The following is an 18,676-nucleotide window of genomic DNA, read 5'->3' as shown; positions in this document are numbered from 1 at the left end:
CCTACTCTGCCTATGCTTCTGTTGATATCTTTATGCATAGACAGAAATCACAGTCTTTCTCTGGCTTGGCTTTGCTAGCTAGGCTAAACCAAACACCTCCAGCCTCTTCTCATCTCCCAAGAAATGCTTTTTATTATCACTCCTTTTTATTCTAGTAGACTTTCTCTTCACCTGGTCGAGTTTTAATTTATCTTTTTTTTCAATGCTTATGACCAGAATAAGAAAAAATAGAAGAAACGGCATTCCATTTTTTAAAAAAGTAGCAAGGAACTGAGATATGTTTTAGTCAGGTCATAAAAATACGACAATGCAATGAATATTGCTTGGGTTTGCTATAGTTAAGGAACATTACAGAAACAATAAGATATGTAACAGACGCTAGCTTGTCACATTAATTAATTTTTCTTTTTTAAAACCCATGATGAGAATCATTCAAGTAATAATACGAAATCAGCCAGCACTCTGCAGACAGATGAAGCAAATATTCCAGAACCTTCACCAACAAAAGAATTTTGTACTGAAAAATACAATTAAAATCAGAAAGCTGTCCTGCCATCTGTTTAAAACAAAAGGTTTTAAATTTCCTTGTTGTTATCAGGAAATAGCAAAATGCTATGTATGACTATTTTGGAGGATTATCTTTACTCATGACAGCAAAATATACTTAAATATGCAAATACACAGTGTGTCAAACTGCAGGATACCACATTATTATTACCAAATTGTAAGATCAGAGCTTAAATGAACTTGCTTAACAGACCTTCATTGCAGCTATTACCATACTAGGATGGGCAGTGAACTGAGCACATAAAATTCAAAGAGGAATGGCACGTGGTCAGAAGAACCTGTATGCGTTTTCATCCTAGACTACTGTTTACTCTGCTGATAGTCATTCAAACAGAGAAGTCTCATCACCCACTTTTTAATACGGCTTTTTTTAACATCCAAAAGCAGTTGTGCTGGTCCTGGGTACTGGGCAGGACACATCAGAGCCAGCCCAAACATAATTAAATGGTCAAATCACACACAGTCATGAAGAAACAAGCAAGGCACATGGATACTTATTTTGCATTGAAGGAGTCTTGAGCAATTAGTTTACTGTTTGTCTTGCCTGTAAGTTGTCAGATGGCCATTCTGCTGCAAAGCAGGCTTCTGGGGGCTCTCTCCCTCTTCAGCTTGCCTTCTTTCCAAGTTCTGTTCCTGCTCTTAGAAGTAAATGATGAGAAGATGGCTCCACTAGGCCTGGCCGCCACTGGTATCTCATACCACAAGAATGGCCATCCTTACAGTCTTTCACGTGTGGTGTAATGCAAGTGGCATGGATCTTCATGAGGCTGAAACTACAGACCTAGGATGATTTATTCAGAGCATATGGCTCCTGCAAGCAAACTATGAAATTTGCTACTAACTTTCTTGTCAGAAAGATACAGGGGACAGCAAGTTAAGAGTCTACACCGGTCAGATATATATAACTTCTTGGTAAGAATGACTTTGTAGGCAGCCTTTTTGACCCATCACCTGTTTGACTCCAGCATTATCCAGACTCACCAACTGGGCTGCAAACCCTGGAGGGATTGCTGATTCATGGAGAACTACAGGATGGGGTCAGTGACACTGACAGAGGGCTGCACTGAACATGCATCTTCACCAGGAACGTTGAGCTCTGACTGCACAAAGAGCAACCCGAAAGACTGTCCAGATACACTGCTAGACAGCAGGCACTACATATTATTTTCCTTTCTCTGCAACAGAGAAGAAACAGAAAAGGAAGGTAACAGGAAAACAACGCAAGAAGCAGCTCAATCAGCCAACAAGTTAAAGCCAGAAGAGCTACAAACACCAGTTCCCTAAGCTAAATAAAAATTTAGCACAAGGGAGTGTTTCTTTTGGTTCCCCCCCCACAGTGACTCACATAATTTTTGTGTAACTTTACTGATAAGGCAACAGCAACCAAAGGAGCCAGATTCCTAATTTAAAAGCCATACCATTATCCAGGCAGTAATTTACTGCTTTGCACAGTGTCTGGAAACAGGACAGTCAAATGGCTAGAAAGATGACTGCTACTCATTCCTCATCTCCACACCTGTTTCTGGTCAGTTCCCAGTAAAATGCATCTGACCAAGGATGCTAGCAGGCAGGCTTCAGTTCACCACTTTGTTTAGCAAGGCCTATCCTTCCATATGCAGAGAAAAACAGGCCCTGGTTAGGACAAAAGCAATTGCTTAAAAAATAATAACTAGGGGAAAAAAAGAGAAAGTGATCACATAGAGATTGTATTGCTCTGGTATTATTTCTTCACGTAGTTCCACTGTCATCACAGGATCACTTTACACAAAGAGAAGGAAATGAAGATAATTTCCTATATAACCTCCTTTTTCAATATATTTGTAATTTCACAATAAACATAAACCCAACCATTCTCTGCAAAAGCAGGAAGTGGCATTTCCTTCCTGGTTCTTGCACTATCAGCACCCCAACAGAAATATATTTACTTACTTTAAATAGACACTGCTAGGATGGGATTTAGAAACAAGCTTCACCTAGTTGTCATGAATTATTAACCAGAAAAAAATCCCTCTTGTTGCCCTTTACAGAGGCTTGATTTGCAAGTTTAAAAATCAAACTGACACTTACGTCTCTTGTACAAATACCCAACCTTTTAAAAAATGCTCTGAGCATTATAAATACATTTTTTTCATGAATACGAGAACAACAATTCTATAAATAGCTATTCTTCGCAGAATTGCTTCAAGACATTGTTTTTACAGACAACAGTAGGAAACTGAAGGAGGTCTTAGTGCCAAATATACTAAAAGTGAAATAAACTCTCCAATCAACTCTGGGTTTCCATTTATTATTACAAAGTTCACTGTTATTTTTCAGCTTACACAATTAGTTTATGCAAGGAAAGGAACAAAACAGAAGACTGCACTGAGTTCTGGCATAGGTACTGGGCTGGCATAAATCAGACATAGCCTTCAAATTCTGAGGGCATTCACTTTGCTTCTTTGGGCAGTAATTTAACAACTCTGGACTGTCAACAGATGAACTTGCTATTACCCACCATAACCTTGTACAAGCACAAGCAAAGACAAGATTTTTATTATAACTCCATGATATGACTTCCAATTACACTGACTCAAAACTGTGCTCGATCTCCTCTAAAAAGCAAACATAGGAAGATAAATATGATCTAACGTAATAGCAAGTTGCCTGTTCAGTCTGCACTTTTAATGGTTGCTACCTCCTCAAGCAATTTTTGCACTGGTATCTAAACATAAAATCAACAGAAACTCCTGAAAAACAGCTACACAACTGGTAAACCAGGTTTTCACAGCCAGAATACTACAAGTATGTATTTAGTCATTTTGGCATATACTCCAACACAAAGCCAAAGCTCAAGCACTACCAAGTTCTAACACCATTTTCAACAGGGAACTGGTACAAGTACTTATTTCGTAAGTACTTGAAAATTCATCTGTAAAAAAAAAAGAGGAGGAACTCATTCAGTTCCTAGTTTTGATACAGTATTTTGCTATAACAATGGCAACAATCATTTCCTATTATATGTCTGATACGGTATATGAAAGAAACTGCTCAGGGTACTGATACCCTTTCACCCTGGTGCAGCTCCACAGTCTCCAACAGCTGGAAACATGACAGGGCTGATTTCAAGGGATGACATGGATGTGAAACTGGAGTAACACAGTGATGAATCAGGCCATGAGCTTTCCCAACAGCTCCCCAGCCATAATAGCGATCTAAGCATACTGGAATGTTTTTAAAAGAAAGTAAGTGTCCAGCGAGGATTAGTAAGAACTTAGTGACGTGGCTCACCAGGCATGGCCAGGGAGCACGCGGCAGTTCAGGAGGAAGAATTCAAAGGGAGCTCTGGCCTCTGGGAATTCTGGGTCTGCCATGCACCACAGCCCAAATCCTCAGTGAGAAACCACAAGCCAGCTATGAACCACCACAGCATCGCAAATGGATCCTTGCCTGTAAACCAGGACAATTACACACATTGCTGGCCATCAGATCATTAACATGGCTGAAAATTACCAAGCCTTCCATCCATCTCTCCACATTCTGTGCACCAGGGATGAGCCACAGGCCTGTTGTATTTGCTTCCCAGAAGAGCAGAGGAACATACGCTGATGTAACGCTTGTCTGCTGTGCCAGAACTGGCATGCAAAGCCTCCTGATTCCTGCCCGTCATACCACAGAAAGCAGAAAGAACCATTCTGGGACAAGAAGCTTTTCTCTTACCTTATTTTGATCTGTCCAGTAAAAGAAAAATCCCTGTGGATCTGTTCTGAGAATAATTGGAGTCACAACAGTGGAGTCCTGAAAGAAAAAAAGGACAAACAAAAAAATCCATGTCAGCACACAGAACACATAGTTATGCACTAGCTACTTTGCCACCCATATTAATGAACTGCAACATCTAGAAATTACCCTGAAGGTATCACTAGCGAGATGTCACTAAAAGAATTAAGTATCACCTGCCTAATCTCCATTTTTCTGACATAACTTATTTCCATTACTGAGAAGACAGCACTAAAGAACTCCAGACTCATCAACACATGGAGTTACTCCAGAAAAGCTGAAAGTAGATGAAGTTAAAGAGACATAACACAGTCAAACTAGAGCCCACACAGTAAAGTACTATAGTTATCAGAAGTGCACTGCCCACCTTGATCCAAATTAACCTTCAGATACAGACAAAAGCTAAATGCCTATAAGCTTTACTTTAACATACAAAGACTGAATTTGCCTAGAAAACCTGGAATAACATCCACTACATTATGACTTTTGTCAGTTACTATCCATTAGTACTTTTCTGGTTTTTCTACAATCAAACTATGAAGATTTTAGTAATGGGAATATATATATTCTACCCCACCTCCAAATCAGTTGAAAACCTGTCTACTCTGGTAACATCCATAGCTCAGGTCATTTAAAACTAAGCACATTTTTAAGTACTATAAGTAAGGCAGCCTGGTTACCTACATATTCGTGTCTTCTGACTGACAGCAGGTACCTGACTCAGGAGATACAAGCTTTAAGTGAAGCCTTTTCTGCAGGTGGGCATTCATTACATCTCTCACCCATCAGGATTCCCTGGTGCCTAACAATGATTGACATCAGTGCAGCCTGGTCGTAATAGGTTTTCTCCTCTCTTTCCTCTACTATTTTTCATGACATCTCTAAAAATGCTGTTGTCTTGAGACCTCTACCTGTTTGCCAAACTGGATTTAAAAGTTACAGAGGGAGCACAGAAAGGAGTAAGAAGACAAGCAGACAGAAAAACTGCCTAAGCCTTATCTCCACAGGAACCCAGGCTAAACTCACAATTCCTCCTCAAAAAGGATGTATATTTCTGTTGAAGTGTTACAGATATTTTAAAGCTTTAGCATTCACCTATTTCCAAAGCAGCAATATGTGAGGTCAGTCTATATTCCTTGAAGGAAAAAATGGGCTCTAATAGGTTCAAATTTAAATCAAACATATTTAAGGGGGGGGGGTGTTTAAATGCAAATAAAGTTGATGGAAGTGACATTATCATAAATAAGTAAAAACTAACTTATGCAAGTGCAATTTCCAATGCAATAAGATAACACTTGTCTATATTATGCCACCAGTACAGTCCTTTGTGATGGAGTACCGAACTCCCAGCAATGGGCATTCATGAAACAGGGAAGTCGAATTATTCCTGGTTTACAACTAGAAAAAACAAGACCCAAAGAAGCTAAGTGACAGGCCCAGCACCAGTCAGAAGCCTGCAGGGGAATAAGTAAAAGAATAAAATGGAGTCAAGCATGAAGCATATTTTTATCTCAGCACAAGAGAAATATAAACAGAAGAGTAAGTTCTACACTAAGAAGAAATACAAGATGGAACCCATAAATGAGTGTAAAAGTTATCTTTATAACTGGAAGATCCAGGTTGTGGATTAATTGTGCCACAGGTACACTGACACCCAAATGGGTGCCACGTGAGCTTTCAGAGGCTGGGAACAAGTGCGGCTGTACCAATGCCAGGCAGTGCTATGGGAATGTCCCAGCCGGGATCAGAGCTCGTTCAAAGCACCACTGACCTCTCTTTTCCTCATTACAAGAAAACAGCATTGTATGCACTTCCCCTAAGAGAACAGACATACAGAATTTGTACTATCTTTTTTCTTCCCTGTTTCTCCATAGTTTCTAGCATCTTGTACACCTGAGAGTTGGATACTGTTCGAGTGCAACAGGTATATTTATTTTTAAAATATGCCAGGCCCTGAAGAGATGTTGACTGGCTGTCTGTATCTGCAAGCTCCTACAAAAGCGTTCTTAAACCTCTGCCATTCAAAAAGAGAAAAAAAAAACCTGCTCTGGAGACACAACTCTCCTTTTTTAGCTTATTTCATTATGTGCCATGCAGCCTGTGTGTAAATATGTAAAATGAAGAAAGAAAAAGACTAAGTGTGCTTCTGCCTTTGGATGAGATATACACAACTTGGGGGGGGGGGAGAAGGAAGTGATGGGAAACAGACAGGCATGAAGCAATTATGTCTAGGATTAATCAATTTTGCTGGTTAATCATTTCAGATCAGTTGCTTCAACCCAAAAGCTGTTTGGATTTGCCTGTGCTGGAGACATACAGCTACCAAAGTAATACTTTTGTAGATGCGGGTTATAAAATGTTGACTATAATTAGACTCAAAAAAGTGGAGGATGAGGGGAAAGAGCCTTCAATATCTATTAGGTGACATAAAGAAAACCTCATCATGACAGGGGTAATGACAAGTCTTAATTTAAGACCCTCTGTGGTCCAGGAAGTCGCTTGTTTGTTTGTTTTTTTAAATCAGAAAAAAGCCTCTGCTGAATTAACTATACTACTCTGACATTAAGTATAGCACAATTAACATGCTGATCAATACAAGAACCCCACACTGTCACGCTGTATACAAACATAGGATCTGAGAATAACTTTGTACATGTAACTGTGTAACATGTGTCTTAGGAACTGTTCCACACAGTTAACAGCAGCAATAAAAGTCATGTGCATGTTTTATATATTCTACAAGCTAATTATAACTCTTACAAGTCCCGGCCACCAAAAGCCACACTCCTTAGTTCTGGGTGTAGAGGAACAGAAATAAACCTCTCTAGTCAGCTCTGCAAGTCCTTCTCCCTGCTCCACGTTAATGCGGAGTCCTTTGTCACGTGGAACAGGTCTGTTGCTTTTATACTGCTCTGCAATCAGGGCTTGCAAAAGCAGGCAACAATCAAAAAGATACATAAAAACCCTTCATACAGTATACATTCAAGAAAAGCAGCAGTTCAAGGCTCCGAAATAGAAACGTTTCAAATGACAATTGTCTGGTACCTTTATTTACAAAAACTATTGTAGTATATAGGAATAACTGTGATTTATTACCCAGAAGACACACCTGCAGTCATTCACGAGAGCATCCTGAAGTCCATTAATTCAATTTCCTCACCCAAAGAGCTGACCTATCTCGTAACTCCCCCGAACAGATTTACCAACCATGCACAACTCTGAAGGAGGTGGTAACAGGCAGGACACAACAGATAAAGGGAAAACAACCCAAACAAACAAAACTTGAAGGACAAACAAATAGGGAGCAGATGTTCATTTCTTCCCTAACCCACTCAGATCCAGAACATGAGAATAAAAGGGGGGGGGGGGGGGGGATGTCAGTGTTGTGCATCTCTAAAGCTGACAGGTTTGGAAATTAACATGTATTTAAATGTCTAGTAGGGGCATAGCTCTTACAATCCTCTGGATGTCAACAAAGCAAGCAGCCCTTTGGGTAGGAGCCCCAGATTCTTGGGACACTTCCAAGTATGTAAGAAAAGAAGCAAGAGGAGGTGACCAAGGCAAAAATCAGACATGACCAGAAAGGAGAGAAGAAGAAGAGAAAGGCAGAGTGTCCCAGTCAATGATGCAAATGATTGTGGGTTATCAGGCCTTTTACATGCCACCCATGGGTGCTTGTGCCAAGCAGTGGCTTGGTTTCCAACAGATTGCTATTGCAAATTCCTTGAATAGAAAGACTTAGTGTGGCCCTAACCTGGCAGTCCCAGTGTCCTGCATATCACACCAGTCTAAACTTAAGTGAATAATTCTTCTAAAGGGCTTCTAATTTCACCTTTAAAAGACCCCCACCTTTTTATTTGTTGACTTAGGGCCAATTATCTACTTTCCTCCAATTTCACAGCCTCAAATGAGTAACGTGGTTGTTCTGTACTTATTCCATTAAGTTGCCTCCTAACTGGCTGTACAACCTCAGATCCTGCATTAGCAATATTCTTTATTTTAAACTTTTAAACAAAGAGGCTTCAAATTTATGCCCACAAAGTGGCACAGAGAACTTTGGGATCTTTACCAACCAGGCACAGCAGAACACTGGCATAGAAGATTAATGGACAAATCCATATTTAAGTGCCTGCCAGGTAACCCTTTCAAGGTCTGATTTTAAGTGTGGGTCCCCTAGACTACATCTAACATCTGCAAGCAAAAAGTGCCACCTCCATTTTAATATTACTGACCAATAAAAACTATCATACAAAACCAAACAGTGAAGAGGGGGGAAACCTTGGTTTAGTTCCTTTCTGACTGTACACCCATGCTTCCTAATCCTCAGAGCACCCCCATGACCAGGCTGTGCATCCAGCCACAAGGGATGGAGCCTTCTACCCTACTCCTCAACTGTCACTGGTAAAACCTGAAGATACACGAGGCTACATAAGGGTGCTCCACTCTGCCACCTACATCCCAGGCTTTGGCCCTTGCTCCCAAAACTCCCTGCACTTTACTCAGTATGTATTAAGGCAACAGAGTAACAGTATTGCTGCTGTGTTTTGTGCTGAGCACAGGTCAATGTTAAAATGATCAGAGGACATCACAGGCTGGGAGTAGTGTGCCTGCAATGCAAGTATCGGGTCAATCCCACCACAGATGAAAAGCTCCTAATGGATCTTAAAAGTACCTACACAGGAATGAAAATCTACATGTACCTTGTCAACCAGAAAGACCATGAGTCAGATGAGTACGTGTTTCAATAAATCATATACAGATAATGACGATGTTTCTTAGAAACAGTTGCAGTCAAAATTCACATCAACAGATTTTAAAAAGAAAAGCAGACCAGCCTTTATCTTCAGCTCTTCCAATAGATGGGGCTCACAGCAAAGCCTTATTAAGCCAGACCGTTGTTTCCTCATTTTGCCTCAGATTTTTAGAGACATCGAACATCCCCAAATAGAACCAGAAAACTTTTTACACACATCATTATTTCATTTGCTTGCACCTTCTCCTGGAAAATTTCTGCCAAACTACTTCCAAACACAAAGCTAAGAAATACAGATTGTTTCTGGCAAAGGCAAAATATTCTGCAACTTCTCTTTCACTTTGGCGAAAGGGCTTGAACTCTGGTTGAGCAAGGGTGTAAGACTGCCGGAGAGGTGCGGGGAGCGTCCCTTCAAAGAGTTTTCTCACCACCCCACAAGCCAGAGGGATTACACGCTTGGAGGAGCAGAGAAGGAGCAAAGGAGAAGGGATAGCAAACCCACAGTTTATACATGGTCAGCAGATATATTAGCTGTTAAATTCCACAATACACTGGGTGTGCTCAGACTGGAACTACGCAGGATTACCCAAACAATTAGCACTATGAATTTCTTCAGGCTGACAGCTGAACTATGAGTGAGAGGGAGAGAGTACGCATCCCCCGGTTTTGCGATGAACCCCTGAAATAATCCAGAAGGGTAAAGATGCCCTCTTTTACTGAGGGCAGAAGAACCAAATCTGCCGTGGAAAGGAACAGACTGCAAGAAGGAAATGTTGGAGAAGGTGAAATGAGTGCTGGAGGAAGCAGGACAAAAAAAATCAAAACTGGAATTGAGTCTACAGGACCCATAAAATGAAATCGCACTTGTTCAATAGGAACATGCAGGAAAATCTTCTTCACTATTACAGTGGTTAAACCCTGGAGAAACTTTGGTGATGGCACCACAGGACAGAAGTCACCATTCTGCTAATTAAAGACTTAACTTCCTGCAAGTTTAAAAGAGCTACCTTGAGCAGGATTTGTTTCTCAGAAGCAGACTACCCTGTCTCATTTCTCAGGATGTCCATACTCTTGGGCTTATTATAGCCTTACTGCATGTAGTCTTGATTTGTCTGCATGAGTCCTCATTTGTTGTAGATGTTGCAAAGTATGCGGTCAAGAAAGAAGGAATAAAGGGAAAACTTTATAGCAAAAGTAGCCAAATGCCAACCAGGAAGATCTTATCTCTGCCAGAGTGTTCTTATGTGATGCTCAGCAAATCATTTAAACCAGTCTGTTCACAGATGTAAATGCTGTATTCTGTTTTTGAAGGAATACTGGAATTGTATTTCCACATTTCATTTTCTAATTTTCAGAGATGCTGAGCCCAAATTCATCTGAAGTCACTGGGGAGGCATTCTCAACATCTGACTATATGGTGCTATGCAGTCTGAAAACTAGGTCCAAGGTATCTAATCACAGATTAAAAATCGGTAGTTTTTTTATGTTGGACTCCTTTTGGACCTAAAACAGTACAATTGAGAACACATTCTGTCATCTAATGGATCTTGTGAAAATAAACTAAAAACTGCTTCTGAAGCATTTACTTTATAATAGATAAAAGACTCTACAATGATTAGTTAACTATTTCACTACAGTCTTTGTTAAAAAAAAAGGCCTTGAGCATTCAAACATTCAAGTGAAGAAAGCATACAGTGCACAACTTAAATTCACTGTTAGCTTCCCTTTCACAAAGAATTCCTCATTTACTTAAGAGTTGTTTTCTGGTTTTCAGTTTCCCTAGTATCCACCAGCACTCCAAAGGGCTCAGACACAACACCACCACAGAGGTTATCTGCAACTTAACCATGCAAAGTCTTCACCAGATCTTCCAAGGCAGGCATCTAACCATTTTGCAGCAGATCCAAATCTTCTCCCCCCACCAAGCTAAAGTTAGCAAGAGCTTTCCAATAATCAAGTTCAGGCTTTCCCCTTTACTAAATGTTAACTACTGAGAAATTTTAAACTCAATCTGACTACGCTCCTATGTTGCAAAAGACCAAAACCACAACTTCTACTCATTTAGATATAACATTTTTATATAGCACAGAGCTGATACTTGTCTACTACATAAAGATTAGCAACAAAGAAAGAAAAGAACAACAAAAACTCTAGAATGTTGGACTAACTTCCCTTCAGACTGAAAACATTCAGAAAAAAATAAACTCTTTTCAGTTTATTGTTTCAGTTTTATATGCCGAGAACAATGGTTGTTCATTTTTCATGGCCTCAGTAATGTACCGTAGTGACAGACTTATGCAGTGTTTAAAAAAAAAAAGGCAGGGGAAAAAAAAAAGTTACCTGAGCAACAACATCTTAAAATCACTTCTGATAATTCCAGATCTTGTCTTTGTTTGACCTCAGCTTATCCATAATAATAATACTCTGACATTATATTTACTTGTAAGGTTAAAGGGGATGTATCTCATACACTTGATAATCTTCTTTAGAAGATTTTAAACAAATAAAGAAGCCCAAAAACTTTACATAGCACTTACCATCTGAGCTCAAAAATGTCTTTTAAAGACAAAGATGTGCTCTGAGAGAAAGGCATTAAAATAGTACTTAAAAGACCTGGGTTCAGTTCTGCTGCTCACTGGAATACTTGGTGAAGTGCTGTAGCCACTAAACAACACTACTTATCAGGAGGTTTGTTTCGTAACTAAATATTTAGAAAAAAATATATGGCTATAAAATTGGAATCACGTCCCTCAATTTCGGTAGAGTTACATTACCTTACTGATATAGTTAACATGCAAGTAAAAGTAAATAGTGTAAGCCACAGAGAGACCAGTCAAATTCTTTATGCAAAGTACATATTATCACTATTGAAGATAAGAAAGCCTTTAAGCAAGAACTTAAATCTATTTTTTAATATACGCCATCATATTAACTGGCTTCAGTGTGCCAATTACTGCTCTTAGAAAACATCAATTCAGCTGTGCTCTAGCTGTTGAGCTATTTGTTAACTCAGTTATGTCTGCCTTGTTCCCACTACAGGCCAGAGAAAAATAAAGGAAAAAAGACAGCCAAGGCAGGTTTCAGCCCCTTCAGACGTCAGATCAGTCCTCAGAGAAGTTGCCCTTTACACTCAGGTTTCATTAACCTTCTCAGCTAGCAACACATTCTGCTACATTAAGTTCAACCCCCTACAAAAAAGCTTCACCCATGGACTCAATTGCATCCTTTTTATTTATTTATTAAACCGTTTTAAAACTCTCATCAGGAAGAGCTATTATAACCCGGGTTTCACTACAGCAGAGTGGATCAAGTCAGTTCTTCTTTAAGCCTTCCTTCTCATAGCTATCGCTTTTCTCTAGGAATAAGAGAGTGCATCTGTTCAAAGACCAGACCAGTACTTAAGAGACTCAGAATCTCTTCCCAGTAGTAAGGGAGAAGTGGTTATAAAGGCCCAACTGAAGACAGCACGAAGAAACATCACTTGAAGAAGCAAGTGCTCAGCCAACTAGCACCTTAAACCAGACACACATGTGCATACATTCACAAAAAAAACACCTAAGCAACCAGTCACTTTTATCTTTCACCTATTCAAATGTCAGCTATTTCTGTTCAGTGCCTCGTGAATCCAATCTACACATCAAGAACAAGAGTTAATTCTAAAATTTGTTTTCCATCCTGTAATACTGTTACAGAATAAAACAATGTGAGGAAAAGCAAAGTTATAGGACAACAATCATCTGTTTGACTTCAGTGCTTTATATCCTGATCCAAAATGGAATTTGTTAATAGACTGTATTAGGCATTGGATGGCGTAAGTGATATTACATCCAATCCCGATGCACAAAAGTGTGACTTGTCTTGCAAAGCTGGAACTTTTTAATTGATCCTAATGCTTTTACAATTTAGAAACTGAAGATGGTCCACAGAGGAAGTGGAATTTCAAGCCTCCTGAGTTGCTTGCCTTCCACCTGCCTGTACGTGATGCTGAATGGCTGATCCTCTCCTCTTAGCAAAGCTCAGGCAAGTCGTTTCTCTTTCAAACTGGATCATCATTATGGGGCGGGGGGCAAAGTGGCAGCAGGCACTGGATGAGGTTCATGCGTACCATGTAGCAGACATCACTGCTGTTCCTCAGGGAGGAGGTCCGTATAACAACACCAGTACCACATCTGCTTATTAGCAGCCTCAGAGTTACTAATTAGGCACAGAGCTATTAGACGCTCAGGATGGGAAGTCCATGGGTGGATCAGTTTTAAAGTCTGTATCTCTACAGCTTTTGTCAGATTGTTCTGCACACCATGCTGTGGCATCCTTCTAAAAGCTGGCAAACACATTCTTTAACAACTGTTACTCTATACACCATGAAATTCCTTACACGCCTCTCATGCTCTGGTTTAAATCCTTCCAGCATTCCCATTTAAAAAACGCTACTTTTCAGTGGCTTATAACTCAGCTGGAAAAATTTTGCTTTGGGCTGAAACTTCGTACAAGTCATAGGAATTCACCGAAAACACTCTTGCTTTATGAAATGTGAAGCAAAGTCAATAGAGCCATCTTTAAACTGCAAAACAAAACAGCAGGGAAGTGTACTACAAGGGTATGCCTTGGACAGGAATGCTGCCCTAGTGCACGGGCGATGTGGAAGAACTGAACTCCCATTCTCACTCAGAAACAGTAAATAGAAAATGGTGTGTAATAAACAGCAGTATGTGAGCCTCACTTTTCTCAACAGCCCTCTTAGCACAGCAGATCCGAAGTACTCGTTATGGTCCATTCTATTTTACTGTTACATTTTGTAGTTTACTATTTCTCATTACAGCCTATTGTTTCACTGGAGAGTTTGTGCATGCCTATTTACATGAGAGACCACAGAGGTGCAGATTAATAATAATCATTTTTTAAAAACCCTTCAAGCAGATTAATTTGATAGAAAACAAAGACTGTGAAGTGGTGATTGGCTACTCAATGGCAAATACTTTTCAAAGTCACTGAACACGCATTCATCTGAAGAGCTTCTTACAGCCGGAGTGCCAAATGAGGTTCATTTCCCTTGAAATCTTTGATTTTGTGGGGCTTCCACCGCTGATAAGAAACACTACAGGCAAGACAGTGGGGCTGGGGGCTGGGAAATGCATTCATCTACACACAATGCATGGTCAACAATGAGTTAATCCTAGTACTCTTCATCACACAGCGTGGCTAAATACGCATCAACTTTCACAAGGTTGCTGATGAAAGCACTCACTAAACACAACAGGACTCTCTCTCATCTCAGTCACACATTCCAGGTAATACCTGTGTATTGCTGAGTAACGCCTTTAACCTGACACGCATAAATACAATTTAGCTGTATTTTATTACTGCAGCCTTTAGGTTTACCACAGAAAAATCCTTTTTCCAGTTAGTCTAAAGCAGACAGGTTAGCCACTAAACAGCCACCGTGCATGGAGAACACCTCTTCTCCTTCAAATTCTATGTATACAATATACTGCTTAAGAAATAGCACTTATACTAATAATTTAAACTGTTGCCTAATAGCTTAGACTTTCAGTCTGGAGACTTAAATCACCATTAACTTGACCTCTGCATATACCTGTGGAAATTTCTTGGTAGCTTACCAAATATAAAACAATAACTGCAATGACAAGGCTGAGGTTATGCTGCCTTTTCCTACACTAAGGAAAATATCAACCGAAGGAAAACAGTTTCTCAGACAAGCTTAGTTCCTGAATATGAATAACCTGTGTCAAGCCAATGTTTACTACTGTGGACAATGTCAGGTCGCTGAGCTTATTAAAAATGTGTTAGCTTATTATTGTAAATAAAATTTCACACTACAAGTTGTTCAGTTTCTTGGTGTTCTTTCCCTCTGTGAGAGTGTTTATCACAGGTTTATAGAGGTCAGGCTCACACATTTGGCCGCTGGACAGGCTGAAAGCAATGGCAAAACAGCGATACGTAATGAGACAAGAACAGTTGTTAGACACATGAACTGCTCCTTCTCCCTCTCTCTCTGTTGTCCCTCCAGTTGTTGCTGTGGATGTCTTTAGCACAGCCGAATTTGCAGCAAAAATATGAGAGCTACGTCAAGGCTCTCAAAGCAAGTTATCCTCAACAATTGTCCTGACATTCAAACTGCCTGCCTTCTTTCCCAACCACTCCTCTACCACAGCTTGAGTCTCACTATGCCCCTCTGTCTCCAGACACCATTCACAGACAGACTTTTAGGGGCACCCCCTCCTCCATGCACAACTGAGACACAAACACCCAACGTCCTATTGTAGGAGCAAGGCTAGCAGAGGACTCGTCCTTTCTGGTTTTGTTCTCTGCAGCACAGCAGGCTTACTTTCATGCTCTGAGAAGAGGAAAGCTGAACAGAGAAAGGCTACCTTTCTCTGAAACAGTCCTGGGCGTAGCCTGCAAGTGAAGAAAGAAATCCCAGCTGCCGAATAGCTGCGATACCAAAGGGGAAGTGAAAACCCCACTCCTCTCCTATGTGAGGCAATACAAGTGTAAAGCGTTGGGACAAGGGGAAAGCAGATGTGATTTTGAGGCAAGTCTCATGCCCTAATGAGCCAATAAAGAAGAGTGCCTTCTGCGGAGGAAGAAAGATGAGCAGGGGTACCCAAACAGCAAGCCCTGGGAGAACATGTCCAGGGCTTGACAACCCCCCCAGAGACAGAGAGACAAAGGGAAGGGCAGGAGCCAGAAGGAAGGAGAGAAGTCGGGAGAAGGAAACAGGAGATGGAAGAAGAGAGATAGGGAACAGGTTGAAACAACTATGTTACGGCGACAGAGATGGCAACGTGCACAATAAAACAAGGGAGGCAGGAGAGGAAGACGCTCGCGACGGGAGCCAGCTCAACACAGCTCGCACCGGCCAAGCGAAGTGAGCCGGGAGAACCGTTGGAGAAAGTTCGCCCGGCAGACGGCCGGTGGTTTAACACCGCCTTTCGGCTCGGCCCGGACTCCACACGGCGACCGCCCAGCCGGGGCGGGGGGCACCTATCGCCAGCCACCGCGACCGTCCCCCACCGGCCGCCAACTCAACTCCCGCCGTGGGACGGCCCCGCCGCCTCGCACCTGCCCTCCGCACCGGGCGAGGCGCGCACAGCGCCCCGCGGGCCGGCCCGCCCCGGCTCCCCGCTGCCTCGCAGGGCAGGGCCGGGCCGGGCCGGCCGCGGCCCCGGCCGGCCGCAACATGTGTGCCGAAGCCCTCCTGCCCGATCGATGCGCCCTGCGCGTTGCATAACCCCGCCGTGCCCCTGCCGCTCTGCCCCGTGTGGGGCGCGGCGAGGGGGGGGAAGCTACTCACATCGTCCCACTTGACGAATTTGATGCCTTTCTTCAGGGTGTCGGAGACGCAGACGGGCTTGAGCTGGAGAGCGTGCACCCCTGGCTGTGCCCCGGCCATTTGCACCGCATTGACGCGCTCTCCCCCGGAGCGGAGAAGCCGCGGGAGGCGGCCGCCTCGGGAGGGACGCCGGAAACGGCCCCGAGAGAGCGGCCGGCAGCCGCGCTCGGCGCGCCTGCAGCGGGCAACCAAGCGGCTGTCCAGGCGGCGAGGGCGAAGAGGCTTCACTGGCGCCCGAGGAGAAACCTGGCGCGGCAGCGGCCGGGGCGAGCCATGCAGCGGCACATCCTCTATATACAGCCGGCTCGCCACGCACGCACACGCCCGCCCGCTCTCACACACACACGCACGCAGGGGCACGGAGCGAGCCGCGCTGCCCGCTCCGCTCCCCTCCCGCCTGCCCCTCCTCCTCTCCCCGCCAGGCTCGGCCCCCGAGGTTCCCCCGCGCCGAGGTCAGCGCGCCGCGCCGGCGGCACTGCGGCGCCACCTGCCGACAGCGGCTGGCGCGGCATCCGCCGCGGGGCCAGGAAGGGAGCGCAGCGGGGCCAGGCGAGCCGGGCTTCGGGCTCTTCTTGCGGGGGGAAGCCCCCGGCCGAGCTCCCCGCGCCGAGCTGCGCGGGGGGAGCTCGGCCGGGCCCTCCCCGCCGGGGCTTTCGCTTCACCCGGGCCTGCGCCCCGGGCTGAGGCCTAGGGGGGGGGGGGCCTGGTCCCGGGCCACCAGCGCCCAGCAGTTGCCTTCGAAGTGCGGTCCCGGTCAGCTCCCTCGGCCCCACCAAGGCGAGAAGGACAACAGGGAGACGCTTGAAAAATACACTGAGGGAGAGGCACGCACGGGTCTCCGCTAATGCACCATAACGCCCGAGATGGGAGGAAAGGTGAGTGCCTATGTCGCTTGTCCTACTGAGAGATGTGGTCAGCGAGTGGTACCTCTCACCAGTGTCAGTCTTCGGAACGAGGTGAGCACAGGGAACGCTGAGTGCAATTTTAGGAAATAGTTATGGCAAAAGCAGAGTGGAAGGGCAGCTTAGCCTGCAAAACAATGAATGGGATGCCAAAAGACGAAAGACGCTAGGATTTAGAGAGTGGCACATAGAACTCCCATCGACGCTTCATGCTTTAAATACACAGAAATTGCTTTACCAAAGCTTTTTGCTCCCATAAGATGAAGGGGCTTCCTGAGAACACAGGCACATGACCTGAATTCAGTTTTAGGTATACTAAACCCAAAAGGCAAAATGTCCTCTCACCCAGCAAAATCCTAAATCCAGGGGTTTTAAGGAAAGGGTTTTGAAGAACAAAGTTATATGTGCTCCACAAATGACTTTCTCTCTGTTAGAGCCCATGTGCAGTCATAGCAGAGGCAAAGCATCAGATGACATAGCACATGAGATTTCTAATTTCTCTGTAGAGGTTTCCAATTGACCCTCACGATTTAGGGGCAGCAGGCCAAACTCCTACTATAGACAAAGCAAACGATGTAGAAAGAATGTCTTTGAAGAAAAATTGATTTAGTTTCAAGGAATGATATTTCAAAAAATTACTAGGAAAAAATATATACAATTTGAGTGGGGAGATGTAGTTTCTTTTAATTAAAAAGCTACAAAACTGGCATATTGGACTCCCAATATGCTCTTACTGTAGTTACAGAGTTGTTAAAGCTCTTCCTCTGAGCCTCTTCCAACTTCTTCCCCTTCAATAAGAAACTTTTCATTGCCTTTAGTGGGAGCTGAATCTGCTCCTTTACAATAGTCCGTGCAGGCAGCATACATGTTCCAAGGCCAATTAATCCATTTGATCTATTTTTTATTCTTATCAACCTTCCATGCAAATGTGGGTGGAACATCAGTCAGGATGAAAGTCTGCTCTCACTGCTGTGCTTTAATTTCCGTTCATTTGCCATGACTTAAAGAAACAATAACAAATTCTGGGTTTGACTGCACGGATGTAAGTACAGGAGTGCTCTGTGATGGGGTAAGGGAGAGAGATTTTCAGTACCATTTTCACAACTGCCTTTTCATCCCGGCATATAGTATACAAAAGAATAAAAATAAAATAATAATATTAAAATCCCCCAGAAAATAAGAGGAAAGAGCACAGACGTTACAGTACTTATCTGTGATCCCTTAAGCACTCGTATTTACGGCAGTCTACTGCAATCAACTGTTTGGAAGATATAAAACTACTATGGTAGTAGTTAAAACCACTATATAAAACGTGGCAGTTTTCTCAGCAAGTCCGTAATA

The 18,676-nt window shown here is 42.9% G+C and overlaps 1 protein-coding gene across 2 annotated transcripts in view; it reads right to left on the bottom strand.

Annotated features, from left to right (window-relative positions):
• Positions 1-16,821, bottom strand: part of PLCB1 (phospholipase C beta 1) — a 420,728-nt gene extending 403,907 nt beyond the window's left edge. For both annotated transcript variants that reach the window (XM_052784065.1, XM_052784066.1), the window contains exons 1-2: positions 16,395-16,821; positions 4,267-4,344 (exon numbers count right to left, since the gene is read on the bottom strand). In XM_052784065.1, the coding sequence (XP_052640025.1) occupies positions 4,267-4,344; positions 16,395-16,493 (177 nt within the window). In that variant the 5' untranslated portion in view covers positions 16,494-16,821. The remainder of the gene's footprint in view (positions 1-4,266; positions 4,345-16,394) is intronic.
• Between the last annotated feature and the right edge of the window lie 1,855 nt (positions 16,822-18,676).

The sequence above is a fragment of the Harpia harpyja genome, chromosome 4 (genome assembly GCF_026419915.1).
Source record: "Harpia harpyja isolate bHarHar1 chromosome 4, bHarHar1 primary haplotype, whole genome shotgun sequence".
Classification (NCBI taxonomy): domain Eukaryota; kingdom Metazoa; phylum Chordata; class Aves; order Accipitriformes; family Accipitridae; genus Harpia; species Harpia harpyja.
The sequence above is the reverse complement of the archived record's forward strand: the minus strand, read 5'-3'. Positions and strand labels throughout refer to the sequence as shown.